Here is a 24780-nt window from a genome sequence, read left to right on the forward strand (position 1 = left end):
GCTACACACGCTAAAGGAGAATTGTAACAGGACACCTGTCTCAGCAGGTGGTCCATCCACACCAGATGGTATCCAAGTCATATAAGATAACCTCCTGCAGAGCCTACCCTGTCTAGCTCTCCAGTCTGAGGGGAATTTCATAAGGAGATTTAAGGTAAATATGGAGTTATTGAACATCCAAGCCACACACCAGTTACATTGTCGAGATCTCTGGAATGGGCCGAATGACTTCCGGGGTCTCGATACATTCTATCACCACAGGGTGGACGATATGCCAAAGCAGAAAACAGGTAGTGAAGTAGTGTTTGGTCTCCAAGTGTAAAGGGGGCCCGGTCGGATCTGATGGCGCCAGAACTGCAGCCTTATGACCTTCCATTGGGAAGTTATGATCCTTCTCAGGTTTTGGGAGTTTTAACTTCAAACACCCAGGGAAGGGAGAGAAGACCCATTCCAGGGGCAAAAAGGGTGTGACCAACAAAGAGAATAAATGCTTATGCATGACCATGTGTTCACTCTCTCTTTGTTCTCTGTCACGCTTGCCGTTCACTTTTAAAGGTGAGCCATGTCATGTATCCTGCTGGAAGGAACTGAATTAGCTGGCAGCCCATCATCCAATGGACAAACATCAGGCTGGTAATGATCATGGTTCATCTGCTTATCTTTTGTCCTTCACATGTATTTGTATAACCATTGTGTATATAGTGTTTTCTCTGGTGTGCCCTTAAGGTGATTAAAATATATAATTTAACCTTGGACTGCTTTGTTATCTCAATCCATGAATTTACACATCTGTTTTCTTGGCTTCAACATCACATACTACCGGGGCTGGTTTCTGGCCCAATGTAATCCCGTTAAAGAATCGGCTTATATCTAACAAGGAATTGGTGGCAGCCCTACATGGCTGATAAGGTTCTGTTTCAATGGTGCTAGTGAAAGGGGCCTCTCAGCCTGTCAGGGTTGTAAGTGGGTGTGGTGCCACGTCAGCAACTGCATGGGCCAAATCCTTGCACTCCCCGTGCCCTTGTGGATGGAGGGAGTGGGGGGGTATCTGTGTAAAAGTATGTCAAGCTGACCTTACATGTCCCCAGGGGGTGCGGAACGTCACTTTGGTGCAAGCGAGGAAGACCGTACCATGTCATCCCTCTGACGTAATAGTGACGTCAGGCGGGGTGGCGAGGTGTGGGTTCATTACACAGTGCAATACCAAATTAATCCTTTAAAAAAAAAAAAAAAATGTTAAAGCCTCCATGCATATTAGACTGAAGTTAGTCAAAACTACTAAAATGAGCAGGACCGGCCAACAGTTTGTGTCCCGACTGACAGGTGATGCCGGCAAAGAAGAATCAACATATTGGCTTTTCAATTATCAATTCTTTTGTTCTCCAAGATATAAAGCCACCACCAGAAGAGTCTAGTAGTGCCTCTCTCAGAACAACACAGAAGCATTCAGCTAAGCCATGGAATCTTGTGTATAGAGGAGTCGGGACAAATCTTTGTCAGCCAAATTTTTTTTTAGAAAACACCTATCTATAATGTGTGGAGAGAGGTACTTGAGAAACATTAGTTATAGAAGTCTCAATCAGGGAGCCCGCTGAGCAGCTACTTTCTTTCATGAATTCTCCTTAGTACCTTGGACAAAGATCTAAAAACCACGGGTGACGATGCAGCAACAATACAGCACATTTATGGGTACAAATATGGGCGCCATCTACTCTGAAAGATGTCTACAGACATGTTGGCAACCAATTAAACCCAGTGCCAGATGAAGCACCAAAAAGGAGACAACAATTCTCTGGTGAGTAATTAAGTGAAGTATGACTATATTTTAGAAAACCAAAGCCTGGCTCAGAAATCACATTTGCTAACCATGCTCCCAGCACCACTCAAGCAGTGCGGCCTTATGAATATATCAGCATATGAAGCATTAATTTTAGTACGAGTCATTTTTTTAAAGAGATCATTTACATAATTGAAGATGAACAAAAAAAAAAAAAGCTCAGAATGCTTAAAAAGATACATCATAAATCACATTAAGAATCATCCAGCACTATCCTTTTCTGGCCGTATGGACATGTGACCGCTGCAGGCAATCATTGATCATCACTTCTGATGTGTTTGATACTGATGCGACCACTGATTGGCTTCAGCAGTCTGTCTCCCCGGAAGAGAAGGAACAGAGACCTGCAGGTGACCAGGGCAGTATAAAAAGGAGGAACCGCAAAATAACAGTAAGAGAAAGCTACAGTAGGCAGGAGTGGACAAGCCTTTAGATGACAGACCTCTATTGTATGCTATATTTTTCATTATTGTTTTGTAACAGATACAGAGAGAACACAACTTACACGCCACTGACTCCTTCTCTTCCGAGTGGCTTCCTGGGGTCCAGTACAAACTCTGACTTTTGCGGAATTTTTTATAAATTTGTGTGTACAAGACTGAAAAAACGAGCAAGGCAAAGAGGAAGATGAGAGATGCCGCTGCCCACTTTGCTTCTTCAGTGCGAGGAGTGGAAACAAACACTCCAGCGCTCTTCTGCTGTCCAGCACCCAACCTCCTCTGGGCCTTGGCTGGTAACTGTAAAGTGGTATCTTCCAGACACTTGCAATTTGGTTTCTGCCCTTCGCCATCAGTTGACAACTTCTCAGGGGATACTGCCTGCTTTTCAGTAGATGTACTTCTGTTTTGAGGAGTGGGTGTGGGAAGGAGAACAGGACTTACAGACCCCTCACTTTGCTTTGATTCAGGAGAGTCCACATGTTGCATTTCTTTAGAATTGAGCAATTGCTCCTTCTCCTCATGGTGGATGACCTCCTGGGTGGTACTTTCTCTAACAGAATGGCTGAAAGTTACTCCAGATAAGCCAGGCGTGATTGTTAAAAAAGGGTGAAGACTATTGTTTGCAGGCAGTTCCAACATTTCAGCTTGGCGATTCCCATCCAATTCTCTGCTGTGGATGTCGACCTTTAAACTTTCAGGGTCTGCATCCTGAGGCCCATACACAGGAGGCCTTGGTGTTACAGGATCAGGTGGAGAAGGGATGCTGGCAGTCACAGATACAAGCGAGCTTGACGTCCGATTGTTGGCATGTTCTCCAGTTTGTGGATCAACTAGTGCGGTGTAGACACCGGGAGATACATTATCAAATGGTTCATGGGCATCTGGGGTGACTGGTAACACTAATCTCTTCCACCTCTGCTTTAAAGTGCGTTTCCTCAAGCGGGAACGTAGTACCTAAACGAATTAAACAATAAGTTTATATTGTGGTATCAAAGTAGTTTTTATTTTTACCAAAAACAGCACCACGCCTGTCCATGGGCAATATCTGGGATTGCAGCTCTTCTCCATTGTAATTTGGAGTAAAGTATAAATACCAGACGTAGTGTGTTGTGGTTAAAAATAAAAAAAAATGTAATATTGAAAAAAAACCATTAATGGTCCCTAGTTTAATGTTACCAAAATTCAATTAATAGAGCAGGAGAGAACTCAGTGGTTTAACGACTGACACGATTCCTTCCCCAGTCTTTGCTCAAATCCTGTTTGGTCTTCAGATTAAAAACTGTAGAGGTTACGTGCAACTAGACTGTCAATCCTGATAAAGCTGCACTGGCATTGTACTGGCCACCGAGGAGGGGCAGCCACCTCATGCCATTAGTCTTTCCCGATGCAAATCTCTGCAGTGATGACGTCCAATCAATCAAACATTCAAACTGACCGTGGCCGTCAATAACTGGCCTCCATAGTCACATTCAATGAATGAAAAGTGACCCAGAGTAATTGACTGCAATGGTCACGTGAATGATGGGTACAGCATCATCGAAGCAGAACCAGTGAAGACCATAGGAGCAACGGATCCACTGGAAAAGCAGGGATGTAACCAGTTAAGTAATGTGTATTACTTATTGTTATCATGTTCCCAACACTTGGACAACTTTTCTAAAATCCCTTTATTCAAATATTCTAATACCGAATTGTCCCATTTGCAGAAGTCAAAGACCCATTTGCAGACTGTCAAACAGAGGCAGCATGTAACCAAGTGGCACAGCTCTTTCCTTGATCATTTTATTTACGGTATTTATTTATTTTTTTAAATCGTGATCAGCACAATCAGTTTTATTTCTTAAAAAACTTTCCTACTTTTTTCCCGTTTCTTGTAAACTATGGTTTGAAGATCATTTTTTTTCTATAAATGGAAACCAATACATAAAGAAATGGATGTATCTGTGTTTTACCTGCAAGTAGATACTGGATTCGTCAGTTGCAGCCACAGATGGTCGGATGAGCAAATGCTGGTAGGAACCTTCTTCATACTGTCGTTCAAAGTGCACATTGTCCAATAACCAACCAATTATTTCTGTCCTATTTATGTGAGACATCTCAAGAGTCGAGCACCAAGCTGCCAGCGCAAGTGGCTAAGAAAAGAAGATATTAAATACACAGGTAATTACCACAAAATGCAAACAGGACCAGTCTCAAAATGATGGACTTTGTAGACACAGTGTGTTGGGAATATGTAAAAAAGGTTTTGCATTTACCATAAATTCTTTTATCCTGCAAATTCTATGATCAGATTTCACTCAAGTCTACCTCCACTTTATCGGGAAACGGTCACCAGGTTTGTCCCATATGAGGTAAGGCACTGACCTTTCAGCCCTGATAGACAGCATATGAATAGGACGTATTTATCCAGCCTGCATGGTAAGAAAACCAACTTTTACAAAACTCACCTACGGGCGGTCAGATCCAATGGGCGTCGCTGTCTTGGACTGATGCCTTACTCTACTTGCGATGTCATCCTTCTTCATTGGCATGGATAACGCATCCTACATCATCCACAGAGTGTGCCCAACATTGTGCTCCTGCGTAGGCGTACTTCTCTGCCCTGACTAGAGCAGACTAACGTACTGCAGTGCGCATGCTCTTTGGCCTCTTTCTGCACATGTGCACTGCAGTACTTTGCTCTGCCCTCGACAGGGCAGAGAAGTACGCCTGTGCAGAAGCGCAATGCAGAGGACTCCCTGTGGATGACATAGGAGTCATCCGTACGAAGCAAGAAGAAGGACGGCATCGCAAAAGGGAGACACTGGACCAAGACCAGCAACGCCCATCAGACCCGTCTGCCCCTTAGGCGAGTATAATAAAAAGGTATTTTTCTTGCCTTGCATGACAGATTTGGGGCAGATATACAGCATATTACAATGATGTGTATATTTAGGAAATGGAGTCAGAAAGACTATTTTTTAGTATAAAAGTTGTAACATTTATTCAATATCAAAATCTATTAAAGTCACCATATAGAATATTGTAAAAAACACATTTTAAAGGTCACTACACAAGCGAAGGATACAGGTAACACATCCACAATTCCACACTAATAGTACACAGTGCGACCCGAGGTCTCAGGTTCAATAAAGTATGTTGTCCGTATAATAGCAAGCACTCAATGTCCCACTAGAACGCCTAGTAATAAACATGTATATAGGACTGAACCTCACCCATAATGGTCGTAGTGTGGAAGTGGAAAGTCAGCCCCTACGTGTGTTTCGCGTAGGCTTCTTCGGGGGAAAGTCAGAATAGAAAAGGCGAGAGGAGGACGTCCACGGAGCCTGCACCATGAGAAGAAGGCTTTCCATGTGCGGTGATAAATGCGAGCGGAAGACGTCTTGCGAGTGCTAATCATGGTGGCAATGACTTGCTGGGAGAAACCAGCTTGAGTTAGGATCCAGGTTTCAACAGCCACGCCGTTAAACGTAGGGCCCCTGAGTTCTGGTGGTAGATCGGCCCCTGGCAAAGCAGATCTTGGCGATCTGGTAGCCACCAGTGAACGTCGGATACGAGTTGAACGAGCTCTGCGTACCACGCGCGACCTGGCCAATCCGGGGCGACTAGGATCAAAGGAACCCCCTCCATCTTGATTTTCCGGATTACCTTCGGTAGTAAAGGAAGCGGAGGAAACACGTATAGGAGATAGAACTGATGCCATGGGAATATCAGTGCGTCCACCCCGATGGCTTGAGGATCCCAAGAATGCGCTATGAAGTTGGGAACCTTTGCGTTCAGTCTGGATGCCATCAGATCCACGTCCGGAATCCCCCAGCGAAGACAAATCTGCTGGAAGACCTCAGGATGGAGTTCCCACTCCCCCGAGGCGCGACCCTGACGGCTGAGAAAGTCTGCCGCCCAGTTCTCGACGCCTAGAATGTGCACTGTAGAAATGGTGGAGCGGTTGTGCTTGGCCCAGCGGAGAATGCAAGAGACCTCCCGCATCGCCGCCCTACTGCGGGTACCCCCCTGATGGTTTATGTATGCCACAGCTGTGACGTCTGATTGAATCCGAATTGGGTGACCCGCAAGGAGGAAGTGGAAATGTCTCAGGGCAAATCTGTTCGCTCGAATCTCTAAGATGTTTATCGGAAGTCTCGACTCTGGCATCGTCCAATGTCCCTGGGCAGTGTGGTGGCGAAATACCGCTCCCCAACCGAGGAGACTGGCGTCGGTAGTTACCACCAGCCAGTGAATTGGGATAAAAGACCTTCCCTGGCTGAGAGTTGACGCCAAAGTCCACCATTTGAGCGCTTGCCTGATCCGCGGGGGCAGAGAACATGGCCGATCGAGGGATAAGGGACTCCTGTCACAATTGTCCAATAGAGCCTGTTGTAAGGGACGGAGATGCAGTTGGGCGAAGGGAACCGCTTCCATTGCGGCCACCATTTTCCCCAGGATCCTCATGGCAAAACGAATGGAATGAGGGAAGGGACGACAAAGTGTCCGGGTTCCCTGTTGAAGCGCTTGGGCCTTGGACCGAGGAAGTAGGATCAGCCCCTTGGACGTGTCCAGGATCATGCCTAGGCAGGAGATTCGTCGGGATGGAACGGGGGAGGACTTGTCTAAGTTGATTAGCCAGCCCAGGCGTTAAAGGGTGTCCAAGGTAATGCGGACGCTTGCCTCGCAGGCCTGATAGACGAGCTCCTGATCAAAGGTCTGTCCTAAGTATTGCAACACGACTACTCCTTGGGAATGAAGAATGGCCATGACCTTTGTGAATACCCTGGGTGTGGTGGCAAGGCCGAAGGGTAAGGCCGTGAATTGAAAATGGTCCTCTTGGATGGCAAAACGCAGGAACCTTTGATGTGGCGGAAAGATTGGGATATGGAGATAAGCATCTTTGATGTCTATTGATGCTAAAAATTCTCCTCTCTCCATTGAGGAGATGACTGACCGGAGGGATTCCATCCTGAAATGCCGGACCTGTACATATTTGTTTAGGATCTTTAGATCCAAAATAGGGCGCATCGTCCCGTCCTATTTTGGAACGACGAATAGGTTTTAGTAAAAACCTCTGAATCTCTTGTGTTCTGGAACCGGAACAATGACCCCGCTTTGGCGGAGAGACTCGATGGCGCGGTGAAGCGTGTGAGACTGAGCTCCTGAACTTGGAAGACGAGAGGGAAAAAAAACGAGCTGGAGGGGATGAACTCTATTTTGTAACCGGAAGACACCAGGTCTCTAACCCATTCGTCATGAATGACGGAAAGCCAGACATGTTGAAAGAGAAGCAGGCGTCCGCCTACTTTGGTGGTGTCGACCGGAAGACTCACCGAGTCATTATGAAGGAAATCTGGAGGGCCTGGATCCCCTAGTTCTGGGTTGCCTAGGCTTACCTCGCCAGGACTGATTTGGCCTGTATGAGGGCCGAGAGTCTCTGTACGCGGAGAACGTTCTGATCTGGACGAAGCTGTGGAGGAGGACCAAAAAGGGCTACTGCGAAAAGGCCGAAAGCGAAAATGTTGCTGACGATGAAAAGCAGTTTTAGGCCTGTGCTGCGGGAGGAATTTGCTTTTCCCTCCTGTAGCATCGGAAATAAGCTGGTCTAGTTTTTCTTCAAACAGACGTCCGCTCTGAAAAGGCAGATAAATCAGCGACTTTTTAGAAGAAGAATCCGCGCGCCACCCTCTAAGCCATAGTGCTCTCCTAATGGTGACGGCGTTTGAGGCAGCAATTGTCGCACAGTCTGCTGCGTCTAAAGACGCGTACATCACAGTCTCCAGCCATAGCGATTTGTTTGGCGAGATCCGCCGCCTCAGACGGAAGAGCCTGGTTCTGAAAGGATTTTGCAAGGGCATCTGCCTTGAAAACCATTGCTTTCGCGACCCATGCCTCAGCAAAGGAAGGGAATAGCGAGGAACCTGAGGCCTCACACTGAGCGAGCCATGGAATCTATTTGGCGTTCTGTGGGATTTTTAATTAAAGCACCATCAGGTACCAACAAAAGTGTTTTGGTAGCCAAACGCGATACCGGAGGATCTACTAGTGGAGGTTCCGTCCAATCTTTGACAAGATCTGCGGAAAAGGGATACTTCGTTCCCAGGGTCTTTTTACCCGTAAAGCGCCTATCCGGTCGCTCCCTGTGTCGCCTATCTCCAAAAAGTTTGGATGAGAGGCGAACACCCTATGGGATCGCTTGGTTCTTGTAAAAGAAACCGCATGATCCAGAGCCGAATTAGGGTCCTCATCAACCTTTAGCGCATGATTGACAGCTTCAATGAGGGAATCCACAGTCGCTTGAAACTCCAGAGAATCCGGGTCCAAGGATGCCTCAGACTCATACTTAGTCATGATCGCTGCGAACCCCTGGAGAGGGTGAGCGAGAAGTGGAGGCACCAGAGGCTAAATGCTCAGGAGAGGTAGTGCGGATCCGTTTTTTGGATGTCCGTACCTCCTTCAGGTGAGAGCGGCCCCTGCTGGCTGATGATTCCCCTATAATGGAGGGGTCTCTTAACCTAGGTAGACGAGTGCCCCGCTCTCCAGAGGGGTCATGGAGGGATTCAATCGCTTTGGCCAGCAAAGCCATGGATTGTGACAGTGACGCGGCCCACTCAGGGGGGCTAGATACACTGGGGTCGGTAGCGGCGGAGGGCTCTTGGGCACAGTGGGTATCACAGGCTGAGCAGAGAGGAGAGCTTTGAGGCCGAGGGAGAGGAGCCTGGCAGGTGGTACACGCAGTGAAAAAGGTAGTATATACCTTTGTAGTCTTTTTAGCCTTTGACTGCGACATGATGTACCCCAATATAAGTGAAAAAACACTGCTAGTGGAAGCGATATGGGGTAAAGCTGCAGGGAAGCACCTAGTGCCATCTCCTTACCCAGGTCCTGTGTCCTGCAATCTGAAGATGATGGCGCTGAGTAAACCGGCATCCAGGGCGACACGTGCAGTGGGCGACAGAGCTGCTTGCAGTAGGAAAGAAGATGGCTGCCGAGAGCTGGGAGGTAGTCTCGCAGGGAGCGAGAAGCGCCAGGACTGGGGGCTGAGCCACCGGAATGATGCAAGCCGTGGACGGAGCTTACCGGGATGCGGCCTACACAAGGCCGAAGCCGGGGACTAAATTTATGGCTTCGGCCGGCGCGCACCCGCGGACCGCCGGGAAATGGGCCGCGGATCTCTGTGGGGACCCTGCCGCTATGGAGCCCTCGTATGCCACCGAAAAAACGACCCCTCCCGATGCACTTACCCCGATATGAAGGGGATGGTTCAGCAGGTCAGAGCTGCGCCCAGGGTAGTGAGGATGGTGCAAGGTTGGGGAGCCTCCATCCACCATCCCCTGAAAGGGGGGTGGATAGGAACCGTCCGCCTCCTTCCATCATCCACTTTTACAGTGGTGATGCAGTGGGGTTGCACGGATGCCACAATGGAAAAGTGCCTCTGAACAGCCGAGGGTAAAACCTGGTGGGCAGCGCAAAATGTCCGGCAATATGGCCTGGCTACAGAAGAGGATAGTGGAGGTACCACTCCAGAGCTTGATAGAGAGGGGGGGAGATCGGTGCCCTGGAAGGGGCCCGTCGCCCCTAGAATCAGCTCAGGCAGTGGCATTCCACATCGCAGGAGAGGATATGGAGAGGTAATACTCCTGTGCTCGTCTGTTGCTGGTTCGGGGAGATCGGAGCCTTGAAAGGTTCCGTCGCCCCTTCGTCCAAAAGGAATTAGAAAATCTGAAAAGTTCTGGTCTGAATAGCAGACCCAGTGTGCCTCCTACAGACACTAAGCTAGATCTGGATCTTTGGAAGCCAGCATGAGGGTGGATACTGCAGGGGAGGAGCTAACTTTTTTTTTGTCTCAACTAAAGGTACCTTCACACTAAACGACGCTGCAGCGATACAGACAACGATCCGGATCGCTGCAGCGTCGCTGTTTGGTCGCTGGAGAGCTGTCACACAGACCGCTCTCCAGCGACCAACGATGCCGGTAACCAGGGTAAACATCGGGTTACTAAGTGCAGGGCCGCGCTTAGTAACCCGATGTTTACCCTGGTTACCATCCTAAAAGTAAAAAAAACAAACGCTACATACTTACCTACCGCTGTCTGTCCCCGGCGCTGTGCTTCTCTGCTCTGGCTGTGAGCGCCGGGCAGCCGGAAAGCAGAGCGGTGACGTCACCGCTCTGCTTTCCGGCCGCTGTGCTCACAGCCAGAGCAGAGAAGCAGAGCGCCGGGGACAGACAGCGGTAGGTAAGTATGTAGCGTTTGTTTTTTTTACTTTTAGGATGGTAACCAGGGTAAACATCGGGTTACTAATGCGCGGCCCTGCGCTTAGTAACCCGATGTTTACCCTGGTTACCAGCGAAGACATCGCTGAATCTGTCACACACGCCGATTCAGCGATGTCAGCGGGAGAGCCAGCGACCAAAGAAAGGTCTGGCCCTCTAGCCCCGACATCACAGCAGGATTCTGATCGCTGCTGTGTGTCAAACTAAACGATATCGCTAGCGAGGACGCTGCAACGTCACGGATTGCTAGCGATATCGTTTAGTGTGAAAGTACCTTTAGTGTCAGCCTCCTAGTGATAGCAGCATAACACCCATGGTTCTGTGTCCCCCAATGTGATAAAGGAGAAAACACTCTGTGTACTCTGCACCCATGTATGTGACCGTACCGTGTTTAACCAAAAGTTTTTATAATCTTCAACTGAGTCAGTGGGAGTGATGTGTGTGTAAACATATTATTAAGGAAACCTGGTTTGTGGTAGTACTGTGCCAAAAGCCGCTGTGTGTATTCTTTAACCCATATCTGTGTGAGTAAGGCCTCTTTCACACTTCCGTTTTTCACAATCAGTAACAATCCGTCATAATGTTGAAAAGCCGGATCCTGTGCCGATTGTAAAAAACGGATGCACTGGACCAGTTTTTTGACAGATCCGTCGAATGAGGTGCTGCCTGAATTTGAAGGAAGAAAAAGAAAGGGAGGAGAGAGAGAGACAGAGGCAGAGAGAGAGAGCGAGAGAGAGATATGTCTGGGGCCCAGGATCATACCCAAACTGGAAATATTCCACCTAGAGTTCTTCTGCAAGCATCTTCTCCAAGTCCATCGGAGCACATCAAATAGCGCCTGCCGAACAGAGCTGTGCAGATTCCCACTACACATCGCAATAAAGAAGAAAGCACTGTCATTCAAGGCTCATCTACAAAGTAGCAGTCCCAGCTCCTACCATCACAAAGCCCTCCTACACCAGGAAGCCTCCCAAGAAAAAGTACCCAAAGCCAGTCTGACCAAGCCATCAACCTCCAAGGCCTGACAAAAGGTGAAATCCAGAAATGGTACACAAAGTCAAAGAGGAATATCTCAGCATCTGGAGGAACAACATAAACAAATCCAAGAAACTGACAATATACCGGAATTTACAGAGGGAGTACAAACTGGCCCCATATCTAGAGAAACTAGAAAACCCCAAAGATCGACAGATCCTGAGCCGGTACAGACTGAGCGCCCACAGCCTACTCATCGAATCCGGGCGGCACCGACAGAACTACAAGCCCCGAGAGAGCAGACTCTGCCAGCAGTGCCCCCAGGCCGTGGAGGATGAGGCCCACTTCCTGCTGAGGTGCCCCAAATACTCCGCAGTGAGGGACACTCACTTCAAGAGACTGTCTGATCTCCTCCCAGACTTCACCTCCAAGGAGGAGGAAGAGAAACTGCCGATAATACTGGGGGAAGAGGAAAGTGCAGTGGCTGTAGCAGCGGAATATGTCAGTGCCTGTCACAGACTAAGAGGAGCCTGATATGTCATGGACTCCCGTACCCCAACACTGGACATATCCCTATCCCCCAACTAAAGAGCCTGATATGTCATGGACTCCTATACCCCACCCTGGAAACATCCCCTATCCTCTAAAAGGAATTTGATATACCCTGGACCTCTATATGCCTCCCTCCCCCACCCCCGTATTTTTACGAGAGAGAGAGAGAGAGCAGTCGCTGGATTCCTGGTTTTGACGGTCAGCAATGGATCCTGCGTCCATAGGCTTCCATTATAGCCAACGACGGACAGTGCAGGATTCATCGGTGTGCGATTTTCCGACGTACAGAAGAAACGTTTCTATCTGTGTTGGCTCCGCCTGACGGACAGCGATTTTACGACGGATCCTGCACACGAAGGATAAAACGAAGGGCCATCCGTCACAATCCGTCGCTAATAAAAGTCTATGAGAAAAAACGGATCCAGTAGAAACATTGGCTTGATCCATTTTTTTTTTCTCACAAAACGATGGATTTTGACGGAAGCAAAAAGACAGAAGTGTGAAAGAGGCCTAATATGCTTTTAAGCCACTGTGTGGCAACGCTGCCTGTGGGGGTACTGTGGGCCATTGTCTGGGTGTGAAATTTGTTTTCAGCTTCTGTGGGATAAATGTGGAAACATATCAGAAAAAGTAACAAGAAAAACAGCACTCACCTGATCCTTCTTTCAACATGTAGTTTTAATCCATAAGATTGGTTACATTGATATTTGTGGAGATGCAGGTGTCAGGGTTTTCAGGGTTCATGAAAAAACTCCCCTGACACCTGCACAAATATCAATGTAACCAATCTTATGGATTAAAACCACATCTTGAAGGAAGGATCGGGTGAGTGCTGTTTTTCTTGTTACTTTTTCCAATTTAATACATGCATGAACCACCCAGAAGGGATCCAATGAGGCCATTTCGGAGGATTTGGGTTGAAATAGCACATAGGGAAAAAAAAGTGACTTGGTGCCTGGAATAACCCTTCTTTAAAAAAAAAAACAAATGTGGGTGAAATGCTCTCTGGGTGAAATTTATTATTCGCTTCTGTGGGGATACTGTGCCCAAAAGCTTCTGTGTACTTCTACTCTACCTTTGTGGCCGGGCCTAAGGCTCATTAAAGGATTTAACTCCTCATTCCTATTACAGAACTTCTAAATTGTACTGGATGGATATTCTGTCTAGCAATAACAAATGCGGACTCAGTTGAGAAGTGGTTAATTTGCTTGACTGCTGTCTTCCTTGGACGTCATACACATCTATCAGGTTGCGTCTCTGGAATAGAAACCCGATTCTCCGTTAGGCGTGTGCTCTGCAATCCCACCTGTGGGTGGTTTGATATTGGACGGCTGAGAGTGCCTCCAATTCCTTCACTTCGTGTTCCACCAAGTCCACTCTTAATCATGGCCCCAGTTCGAAAACAAAAAACTAGAAAGTGAGTACAATTCCATTCAGGCATAGTTGTCTGCTTTGAATAATAATTTTTTCAAAAGAAACGCTTTGGGTCCCTAAGGCAACAGCATTGGAGAGACATCCCAAGGCAAAGTGGCAGAGACCGGAGGTAGCAGGTCTCTCGGTGGACCACCAGCTGTATACGGAATCAAACTACGAGCTTTTTATCTGTGGCTGCTCTAATGTACACTACTGAACATAAAGATTTGGCAGTATGGGTGAAATTTTTAAGCTGCTTCTGAGGGCGTACTCTGCCCCATGCTAGGGGAGTGAAATCTCAAAGCTGCTTTTGAGGGGGTACTGTGCCCTATGCTCTTTGGGTGAAGTTTGTAAGCTGCTAATGTAGGGGTACTCTGCCCCAGGCTCTGAGGGTGAAATTTGTAAGCTGCTAATGTAGGGGTACTATGCCCCATGCTCTGTGGGTGAAACCTGTAAGCGGTTTGAGGTAATTTCCCTTTTCACATTTGTTTGCAGGACAATTGTTCTGCTCTTACTCCAATTCAGCTTCCTTTTGAAGCCCCCTAATCCTGACTATGATCATTTCACAGGTATTTTAAAGCACGAAAGTTCAGGTCCACACTGACTTTTATTGGGTCCTGGTTCGTGGTCAAGTTTGAACCCAAACTTTTTACCGTATGTGGTCGAACCCGAGCATCCAGGGTACGCTCAGCTCTAGCCAAGAAGCAAGAGACAAAAAGGTCTTCTGCACATAAACAGGAATTTATAAGTATATTTTAAATAAAAAACATTGATTGTTATATGGAACACTGAACAAACAAAAAATACATTAAACATAAAACCATTAGGTCATTTTCTGATGACACAGATTACCAGTTGCTCCAGTGACGTTGATTTCACACTTCATCTAAACAAATAAATGCAAATCCTACAAAGATTCTTACCCTGTCTCTGGAGAGAGTATGGAGCGGGGTAATTATGTGTTTTACTATGGAACTTCTAGCCAATGTGGCTATAGCTTCCTTCAGTTTTGGTTCCACACATGGATGGTACAGGAAGGCCACACCGCGGTGCTGGAATACACAGGGAAGGGGCACACATCACTTTCACTGGTGGCACAATATATGAATACGTTTGGTTCAGATTCTGGTAACATTACACATGATAGAGGACAGCTGAATTGTAAGGTTTTGGTTTATTATATTTGGTGTGGAGATATCTGGGGGAAGAAGCAGCCATGTTTTCTAAACATGAACAACCTTCAGCTCTTCAACCTCTAAACAGTAGGGTGTCTCCTCAGTGACCTTTAGTAATCTCACAATTCCCAGATAGGGTAAAATATTCTCTTATCAGGAATTAGAAATGTAAATAAAGACACGAGAAGACAGAGAGGCGGGAACAAAAATAAATAAAGCCGACATGTTCATACGGTAAGGCCATGTTCACACGTTCCTGATTTCCCTGCTGTTTTTTCTGCACTAAAAACCGCAGCTCTTGGCAGAAAACGAAGGAGCGTTTTTTGGTGCGTTTTTGGTGCGTTTTTTGATGGGGTTTTTTTATGCAGTTTTCTCTGCAGAGTGTGTGTTTTCTAGGAAGTTTTTTTAGGGTTAAAATGGCTGAAAATACCCTAACCCCACCCCTAACCCTACCCCCACCCCTAACCCTAACTGTAGTGGGGGAAAAGAAAAAAAAATTCTTTATTTTGTTATTGTTACTACCTATATGGGGGTGATAAAGGGGAAGGGGGGGGGGGGGGGGTCATTTACCTTTTTTTTTTTTTTTTATTTTGACCACTGTGAGGTTATCACGGTGATCAAAATGTGCCTGGAACGAATCTGCCGGCCGATTCGGCGGGCGCACTGCGCATGCGCCCGCCATTTTGGAAGATGGCGGCGCCCAGGGAGAAGACGGCCGGACGGACACCGGGAGGCCCGGTAAGTATAAGGGGGGGGGATGAGGGCACGGGGGGGGGGGGGGCATCGGAGCACGGGGGGTGGCATCGGAGCATGGGGGGGTCAGCCACACTCCGCCCACGCACTTCCTGCTGCAGCGGTTCTGCACCACAAACCGCAGAAAACCCGCAGATATTTTTTTCATCTGCGGGTTTTACTGCGGGTTTGACCTCACAATGGAGGTCTATGGGTGCAGAACCGCTGCAGTTCCGCACAAAGAAGTGACATGGTACTTCTTTTTTACCGCAGCTATTCTGCGCGGCTTTTTTAGTGCATTTCCGCAATGTGGGCACAGCGGTTCCTGTTTTCCATAGGGTACATTGTACTGTACCCTGCATGGAAAACAGCTGCGGACCCGCAGCGGTTCCGCAGTTAAAAACGCATAGTGTGAACATGGCCTAAAAGCTATTATTTTTCAATATTTACGAGTCCCACAAGGGGTATCGTAGCCTGCATGTATTATATTGGCAGGTAGCCTACTACACTTCCCCTCCAGCAGAAACTAATATTCCTCAGACTATGGCAATCACAATGTGGGGGGGGGGGGGGGGTGTCAATGACAGGGGGAGCATTCTTCCTCTGTCAACTACTCAAATGTTGCTGACTTTCTGGATAGTGACAGCAGCATTTGAAGAATTAAATTACTGGGATTGAGCTAGTTCCAGTCCCAGCAGTTGCAAACTACATTATATCATGATGAGAACATCACGGACACAGCACAACTCCTGAGGCAGCTCATCAATTTCAGATGTACCCTTTTCTAAATTGGAAATCTCCAGCGTAGATAAAGGAAAATGGGAAAAATCCATCTGCAGACACTAGAGACAATTATCTGAACAAGGCACCTTCAAATAAATACATATAAAGAGGACACGTACAGATCTGGTTTAGTGATAACACATGTCTGTTTAATAAAAAGGTCTCAATTTTTATGCTTTCCAAGGACTCACCTGGAGATTATGAACCCATTGCTGAGGTGGGCAGTAGATATATTCTCCATATTTGGCCCATGTAGGTCTATGTGCCCCACTGCGAATAAACACGAAGTTAGAAATGATATATTATGGCAAGTCACTAATGTAACTTACCGTAGATATGTAATGCATACATACATAATGTGAATACACACATAGTAAGGCGGCTTCCAACTCGTTACACCTTCATTGGTAATAAGGCAATTTACTGTATTCAAGAAGTGGTCTCAACTTCTTAAATAAGAAGAAATTGCAAAGTGCTTGTAAAATATATATATATATTATAAAGCTTTGCAAATTTACTTACAATGAGTTCAAGCAGATTGCTATAAACCTTGTAAGTTCTGCTCTGAAGCTGGACGGACCATTGCATGCAGCAGAATCAAAGCTTCCTCTCCCTGCAGCATGCCGCCAGCCTGAACTGTCAATCATCAGGGGAGTAAGAAGCCTAGAGACAGAGGAGCCGTGTGCTTCTTAAGATTTAAATGGATCGTCTCACTTTCAGTCATACTAAATCTATGTGGAAAAAAAACCTAAGCAGTGGTGTATTTTGTGCTGTGTTGTGGATTTCTTATTGCATTTTGAATGGTTAATGCTTCAGGGATACTAATGACCTAGGATATCAATACAAGCTAAGATGGTGTCTGGCACCTCCACAGATCAGCCGGTACAAAGGTCAGCATTAGTCAGATGTGAGCAAAAGTGTATGCAGAGAACAAGATAGCTCTGTGCACTGTGTAGCGGCCGCACCTGGAAAAACTCGTAGTCAAAAGAGTCTTCCATGGCTTCTCTATGTCAAAACTAGAGAACCTCTTTTAAAGACACACAATTCATATACAAGAGACGGTCGCAGAGAGGCAACCCAACCCCAGGGCTGCCAGTCTTGGTCAGAAGTCAACCGGCACCTCATAGTGAGATGCTGTTATCAAACAACTTACCTATTGGGTATTGCGGCTGTGAAAACTATGGCAGTGTCCGTGCACACCTGAGGGGAGATCTACAAGAGAACATACAACGCAATGACTCCAACATCCATTCATAAAGCCACGTTACCCTCATATATCCTGAGCACAGAGTTGGATTTTATCACAGGTTCCTGAGCTCATGGGATACCGTGGACACACCATATGTACCTGCAAATGTTGGCTACCGTTATCTCTGGTTAATACTAAACTGTAATCTATTTTGAGAACCTTTGCTTAGAGAAGAGGAAGGCTGTATTAAAATCCACCTCACATGGACAATGTGGAGCGACAGTTTGTCATATTCTGTAGCCTCATGCTGCATATACTGACTGACGAAATCTCACAGACCCTGTTAAACGCCATTTTGGGACTGTTTGTGTCCCAGGTGAGATTTATCTAGTGCCGTGTCACTGCTTCCATTTATAAAAAAAAAAAAAAAACACCCCACAGATGTAACACAGACTATACATCTATATACCCAGCACCACAATCACCACCATTGGTGACCTTAGACATTAGACCTTCATGTCTAATCTCTGGGAGCCTAATCAATCACTAGAACAGGGTTCTGATCGCTTTGTGGTTCGGTTTGGATGGAGCAGTATGATCACATTACTACCGCCACTGCATTCAATGTTTATAGAACTAAAAGATAAATGTCAGCGCTTGGCTGCTTCATAAGCCCTAAAGCCATGAACGGGGCAGATGCAGTCATATGTGACCAAGCCGCTCCATCCAAACCACTAAGAGGAGGAACTCTTCATGCTCATAATCGGTGGGGGTTTCAGCTACTAGAGATTTACTGCCTCTTTTGTGGCCATTAAATGTCTGACAGTCTGGAAATGTATTGGCCGATTTGCCCTACAGAAAAGGCCTAGCCGCTATATTTTAAAAAGTCACATGAAGCCAGCAAGGAGGAAGACAGACAGACAATAGAAAAAAAAACAAAAAAAAAAAAAAAAACACACATTCTAATCACCAGAGTCTGCTCCATGACAGTCTCCACTGGATTGGATGGGGTGACATCCCAGTCAGTTACTTACAGGGGTGGTCCGAAACCGAATACACTTTAATTACAAATTCCCTAGGCTTTAGATATGGTCGAACCCGAACAGTAAAGTTCAGTGTCCGGTACCAAACACCTACTGTTTGGGTACGGACACCGAACTTCACCAGGAAGTCCGTGTCACTTTTCACATTCCGCCCCTCAAACACCGGGGTGTTTGTCACGCTGTCATATGCAAGACAACATAGCAAAATCCAGTTCTGAACAGGGTAAAAGAGTCACCACCGGTCAGACAGTCGCTGGTCCCACGCTGTCAAAAGACAGCTGTGATTGGAGGTGTAAAGTTTACCTCCAGGCACTGGTGTCAACTGATGGGACTACTGTTCCCATCAGCCAATGCCTGCTGTTGCTAATAGCAGTGAGCAAGATCAGATGATGGGAGTATTCATCAGCCAGTGCCTGCACTATAGTTAAATTAAAAAAAAACCAAAGGCTTGGGTGGCCCTGCATTTTTGGTAACCAGCCAGGCATAACTCACAGCTGGGGGCTACCAACCTCAGCTGTCAGCTTCAGCAAGGCTGGTTATCAAGAATAGAGGGGTCCCTAAACCGTATTTTTTAATTAATTTTTTTTTTTAAAATGGCGTGGGGTAATCCTTATTTTTGACAGCCAGTCAAGCTAAAGCAGACAGCCGGAGGCTGGTATTCTCAGGCTGGTAAGGGGCCATGAATATTGCCCCACTTCCCAGTCTAAAAATAGCAGCCCGCAGCCTCCCAGAAAAGGCGCATCTATTAGATGCGCCAATTCTGGTGTTTTGCCCGGCTCTTCCTACTTGCCCTGTAGCGGTGGCAAATGGGGTTCATATTTGTGGGGTTGAGGTCACCTTTGTATTCTGAGGTGACATCAAGCCCACGGATTACTAATGGAGAGGCATCTATAAGACACCTGTCCATTACTAATCATATAGTTGTATGGTAAATAAAGAAACAGCTAGAATAAAGTCTTTTATTTGAAATAAAACAAAACACTGACTTTTATATTTAAAAATAACAAACACAGTTATACTCACCCAATTCCACCAAATCCCTCATCTCCTGTAATAAAACAAAAATAAAAGACAATATCTCTCACCTGTCCGTCGTTCTGTCTCACACTATAATACATGTCTGGGGAATAAACAGTTTTCAACCTGGACTATGCCAAGATGCGACCGTCCAGGCTAAGAACCACTGCTGAATGACCTACTGCGAGAGCAGTATCAATGACTAGCAGTGCCAGCCGGGCTGAACTGCAGTTACATCGGTGAGATCCCCGCTAGCACAGTGAGAAAGTCTCACGTTGCAGAGGCGAGTTCACCGGGAGAATTTCACTGCGGTGACTTTAAACTGCAAAAGCTATCGAAAAAAGTTGTGACCTAGAACAGTACCAATAAAAAAAGTCAACTCGTCCCGCAAAGAAGCAAGCTCTCACATGACTGAAGGCAGGAATATAGAAAAGTTATAGCTCTCAAGATATGGCGATACAAAAACTGTGTGTCACAACTCTTGTCAGAATACCCATGACAAGGGGCCAACTTCCCTGTCCTTAATGCTAGGGATGCCCTAGCTCGCCCTGTTCCCCATTCCTTCTGATGGCAAAGATGCCAGAGCCATGTACTTTACCTTAGCTCCTGAAACCACCCTGCGTCTGTACCCTTCCCCGACCCAGGGAAGAGGGGAGAATTAGTGTACCGTAATACACCAACTAGACTAACAAGGTAATAACAGGGATAAAAGGAAAATACCCATCATACAAATAACAGAGGTGGAAGATGGGGTAAAAGCAAAGTAGGAGGAGGAGGGGGAATCAGCACACACCCAAAGCCAAGCGTCTCAGATAAATCCACCAAACACCTAAAACAACCACAAACCACAATCTCCTAACCATGCAGCATGAGCTATCTCTGGCAATGTGTTTGTCAGGGCCCAGAATATATAGGAGAGGGGAGTGACCGACAGTGAACAGCTGGGAGCCGTAATGCAGGAAACTTTACCAAGAGCTCTCAACTGAGCAGATTAACCAGTTCTCCTGCTATTGATTTGTTCGTTCTGCCTCCCAAATATCACAGCAATTCCAGGCTCAAATTTATCCTGCGCTCTGAGCTTACACTTGGTTTCTGTGTAAATTTCTGGACGGAACATTGCCTATAAAGCGGCAAATGGAGGCACTGAACGCAATGTGGCCTGTGATACGGCAGTATACATCTTTTTAAGTGTGCATAAAAGCACGGTTAACCAGCTTTGTGCACCTCTGAAAAGTACACCGTTGAACAGAGGCAAGACGGAGTCCAGAGTAACTCTGCTGCCTCATAGTGGATAATGGATCCCTTGGCAGGGGGGGGGGGGGGGTATCATCTGAATCACATCACTCTGAGATTTAGATAGAACCCTGATGTAAGTGTTTAGTGTGGAGCACAGGATAAATGCAATCTAAAATGTTCCCAATAAAGGCTTCAAGTCACTCAACAAGAAAGCAAGTCCTTACTCAGGTCTGTCATCTGCCAATGGAAAATGCTCAGAAAAATCAAAATGGCTCCTCAACCCCCAAAAGAAATCCTGCGCTCCCAAAATCAATTGCCCTCTCCCTTCTAATCCACAGTGTGCCTAAACCGCTGTTAGCATCCTTGTCTCGCATTTCTGTAGTGATGAGAGCCTGCTTAATTTACAGGTTCATATCTCTGCTGTTCTGGCACCTCAGGGGTTCTGCCAATATGATATGGCACCCTCAAACCACTCCAGCAAAAGCATTAAGCTACTTACTGGTAGCGGCATTTTTCGGAGGCCCATGACAGCACACGAGAGAGGGGATCCGCCCTTAAGGAACAGGAAACCTACAGATACAAAAGGGCGGCACCTCTCCCCATGCATCAGTTGTATTTCAGAGCCTGAGAGGACTGCCGCGGTTAGTGGTACACAAATATACATTATATACATTTTGAAACAAAATAACCCATTATTGTAATAAGACACCATACGTGAGATTTACATATTACGCTATATACATATCAGGAAGTGCTACCCCCACGTGAATAGGGAGGGAACTAAGGGTGCTGTCATGGGCCTCTGAAAAATGCCGCTACCAGTAAGTAGCTTAATGCTTTATTCGGACTCCCATGACAGCACACGAGAGATTTACAGAGATGTAAGCTACCTTAGGGAGGGACTATAGATTGTAGCACCCTTAACCCAAAGGAAAGATCAGAGGAGGACCCCAAATCCAACCGATAGTGTTTAAAGAAAGTGGAAGGGGATGACCATGTGGTCGCCTTACATATCTGCTCCACTGACACTCCAGATCTTTCCGCCCAGGATGACGCCATGGCCCGGGTGGAATGTGCCTTTAGGTTCTGCGGAGCTGGCCCCCCACCTGCTGTATAAGCTAGAGAGATAGTTTCCCTAATCCATTTAGCCAGTAAATATTTTGATACTCTAAACCCTTTCCTTGGACCTTGGAAGGAAAGAAGCAGTGCCCCATCTTTCTTCCAATTATCAGTAGCTGAAATATACTGAAGAAGAGATCTCCTGACGTCTAACGTATGAAGCTCCTGCTCTTTAGGATTAGAGGGATTAGGAATAAAGGACGGCAAAACTATCTCCTGTGATCTATGGAAACGTGTCGCCACCTTTGGTAGATATGCTGGGTCTGGTCTAAGGATTACTCTGTCTGACAAGATTTCAGTGTATGGAGGAGCCCTGGAAAGTGCCTGTATATCCCCTATCCTGCGAGCTGAGGTTATGGCGATCAGGAAGGCTGTCTTAAGTGTCAACATTTTGATCGATGCCTCCTGCAGAGGTTCATAGGGGGGTTTAGTTAGAGAGGACAGAACTAAATTTAAATCCCATGGAACTGTTCTGTCTTTATGCACTGGTGTAGATCTACTAACTGCCTTCATAAACCTCGCTATCCAGTAGTTATTAGCTATATTACAGGAAAACAGGGCACCCAAAGCGGAGACCTGTACTCTAAGGGTACTAGGAGAGAGTTTTAACTCGAACCCCTTCTGTAGGAACTCTAGGATTTGTTGTATTGGCACCCCGTCTTGGATATTAAACTTTGAACAAGTCAAGAACTTTCTCCAAGTCCTAGAGTAGATTCTCGTAGTTATTTGCTTTCTACTCTTTAGGAGTGTCTCTACCAAGTTTGGAGAGAAGCCTTTCCCCACTAATAGTGACCGTTCAAACTCCATGCCGTCAAATGGAGCACCGCCACTTGTGGATGGGAGATCGGTCCCTGAGAAAGCAAGTTCGGGATCTCTGGCAGTACCCAGGGGACCGCTACGGACATTGTCTTGAGCCAGGCAAACCAGGTTCTTCTGGGCCAAAAGGGGGCGATAAGGATGACTTTCGTTCGATCCTCCCTGATTTTCCTCACCACTAGAGGTATCAGGTTCAGTGGTGGGAAAGCATAGGCCAGTGGAAAATCCCATTTTATCAGAAACGCGTCCACCGCCAGGGGATTCTCCCTGGGATTTAGGGAGCAAAAAAGTTTTACTTTTCTGTTGTTTCTGGTGGCGAATAGATCCACCACTGGTTGACCCCATCTGCGGACGATAAGATTGAAAATGTCCTCGTTGAGAGACCACTCTCCCTGTTTTAACACATTTCGGCTGAGGAAATCTGCCACATTTTCTTTTCCTTTGATGTGAAGAGCTGTCAAAGATAGAAAATTGAGCTCTGCCACCTGGAACAACCGATCCGTGATCTGCATTAAAGTTTCGGAACGAGTTCCCCCTTGCCGGTTTATGTAAGCGACCGCCACTCTGTTGTCCGACAGAACTCTGACGTGCTGGCCCTGCAGATATACGAGGAATTTTTTAACAGCCAATTCAACCGCCAACAACTCTCTTTGGTTTGATGAGAATGTTGTGAAGGGTTCCCACTGTCCCTGGACCACCATGTCCCCCATATAGGCTCCCCACCCTGAAGAGCTGGCATCCGTGGTTATCACGTGGGTGACATCTACCATCCAGGGAACCCCTGCTGATAAATTCTGTTTATCTAGCCACCATCTAAGGGAATTCAATGTTATCGGCCTCAACGTCAATTTCCCATTCAATGCGCCTCCTAAGGCTCTGTCATGGAACAGGACTTCTTTTTGCAGGGACCTGGTGTGGAACTGAGCCCACTTAACTGCTGGAATGCAAGATGTGAGTGACCCAAGTAGAGACATTGCTTGCCTAAGTGTCATGGAAGGTGTATTGATTGCTCTTAATACAAAACTCTGAATTTGGTCTATTTTCTCTATAGGGAGGAGACACTGCTGTGTCACTGAATTCAACATTAACCCCAGGAATTTTTGAACATTTAGGGGCTGTAATTTCGATTTTTCAAAGTTTATGATCCAACCCAACCGTTCTAGTTTGGTTTTAGCAATCTCCCATTGTGACAGACAATGATCTACCGAGTTACCTACAATGAGGAAATCGTCTAAGTAGGGGATTATAAGGACATTTGACTCTCTTAAATGCGCCATGACTTCCGCAATTATTTTAGTAAACACCCTAGGTGCCGAGGTGATCCCAAAAGGGAGCGCTCTGAATTGAAAATGTTGAATCCTACCCCCCATTAGTATCGCTACCCTCAGGTACCGTTGGAAATCAGCATGAATGGGTACATGATAGTAGGCATCTTTCAAATCCACTACTACCATGAAACAGTTGTTGAAAAGCATTTTTATTGCCGAATTAATGGACTCCATTTTGAAAGTATGTTTCACCAAAAACTTATTGAGACCCTTAAGATTTATAATGGTTCTGTAAGATTTATCAGGCTTCTGGATTAGGAACAGGGGAGAGTAAAACCCTTTCCCTGCCTGAGAATACGGCACTTCTACCAAAACATTTTTGGAGCAAAGAGTCCTCACTTCCTCTTCTAGGGCGAATTGTTCAGTGGGAGATGAGCGCCAGGGTGTTAATCTAAATTTGTCCTGTGGAATATGAACAAATTCCAGCTTGAGACCATGGGAAACAGTGTCTTTTATCCAAACGCTGTTTGTGATTTTCGACCACTCTGCCGAGAATTGCAATAGTCTCCCTCCCACTGGAATTGCCAGTCATTGGTCTTGTTTTTTATTCTCCGTCTGGTTATGGCGAAACATGAGACCTGTACCTCGTTTTCGCCTATCCTCCCATCTGGGACGATCTCTCCCTGGTGAAAAGGCGCGCTTTCCTCCCCGGTTGAAACTTCTTTTGTTGAAGGGATGACGGTATGGATTGAACAGGTTGGGAAACTTTTTCTTATCATCTCCTGCTTTCTCCAGGAGTTCATCCAGGGTAGGCCCAAATAAATACTCGCCTTTACAAGGGATAGCGCAGAGCTTTGCTTTTGCCTGCATATCCCCCGGCCAGCATTTCAGCCATAGGGCTCTCCTTGCAGCATTAGAAAGTCCT

The 24780-nt window shown here is 46.4% G+C and overlaps 1 protein-coding gene across 1 annotated transcript in view; it reads right to left on the bottom strand.

Moving 5' to 3' along the window:
* Window positions 1-24780, bottom strand: part of TP53I13 (tumor protein p53 inducible protein 13) — a 45542-nt gene that overhangs the window by 4577 nt on the left and 16185 nt on the right. Inside the window, exons 4-8 of the mRNA XM_069761182.1 lie at window positions 17321-17379; window positions 16359-16437; window positions 14401-14529; window positions 4230-4409; window positions 2343-3231 (exon numbers count right to left, since the gene is read on the bottom strand). Coding sequence (XP_069617283.1) covers window positions 2343-3231; window positions 4230-4409; window positions 14401-14529; window positions 16359-16437; window positions 17321-17379 — 1336 coding nt within the window. The remainder of the gene's footprint in view (window positions 1-2342; window positions 3232-4229; window positions 4410-14400; window positions 14530-16358; window positions 16438-17320; window positions 17380-24780) is intronic.

This window comes from Ranitomeya imitator, chromosome 3, assembly GCF_032444005.1.
Source record: "Ranitomeya imitator isolate aRanImi1 chromosome 3, aRanImi1.pri, whole genome shotgun sequence".
Lineage (NCBI taxonomy): Eukaryota > Metazoa > Chordata > Amphibia > Anura > Dendrobatidae > Ranitomeya > Ranitomeya imitator.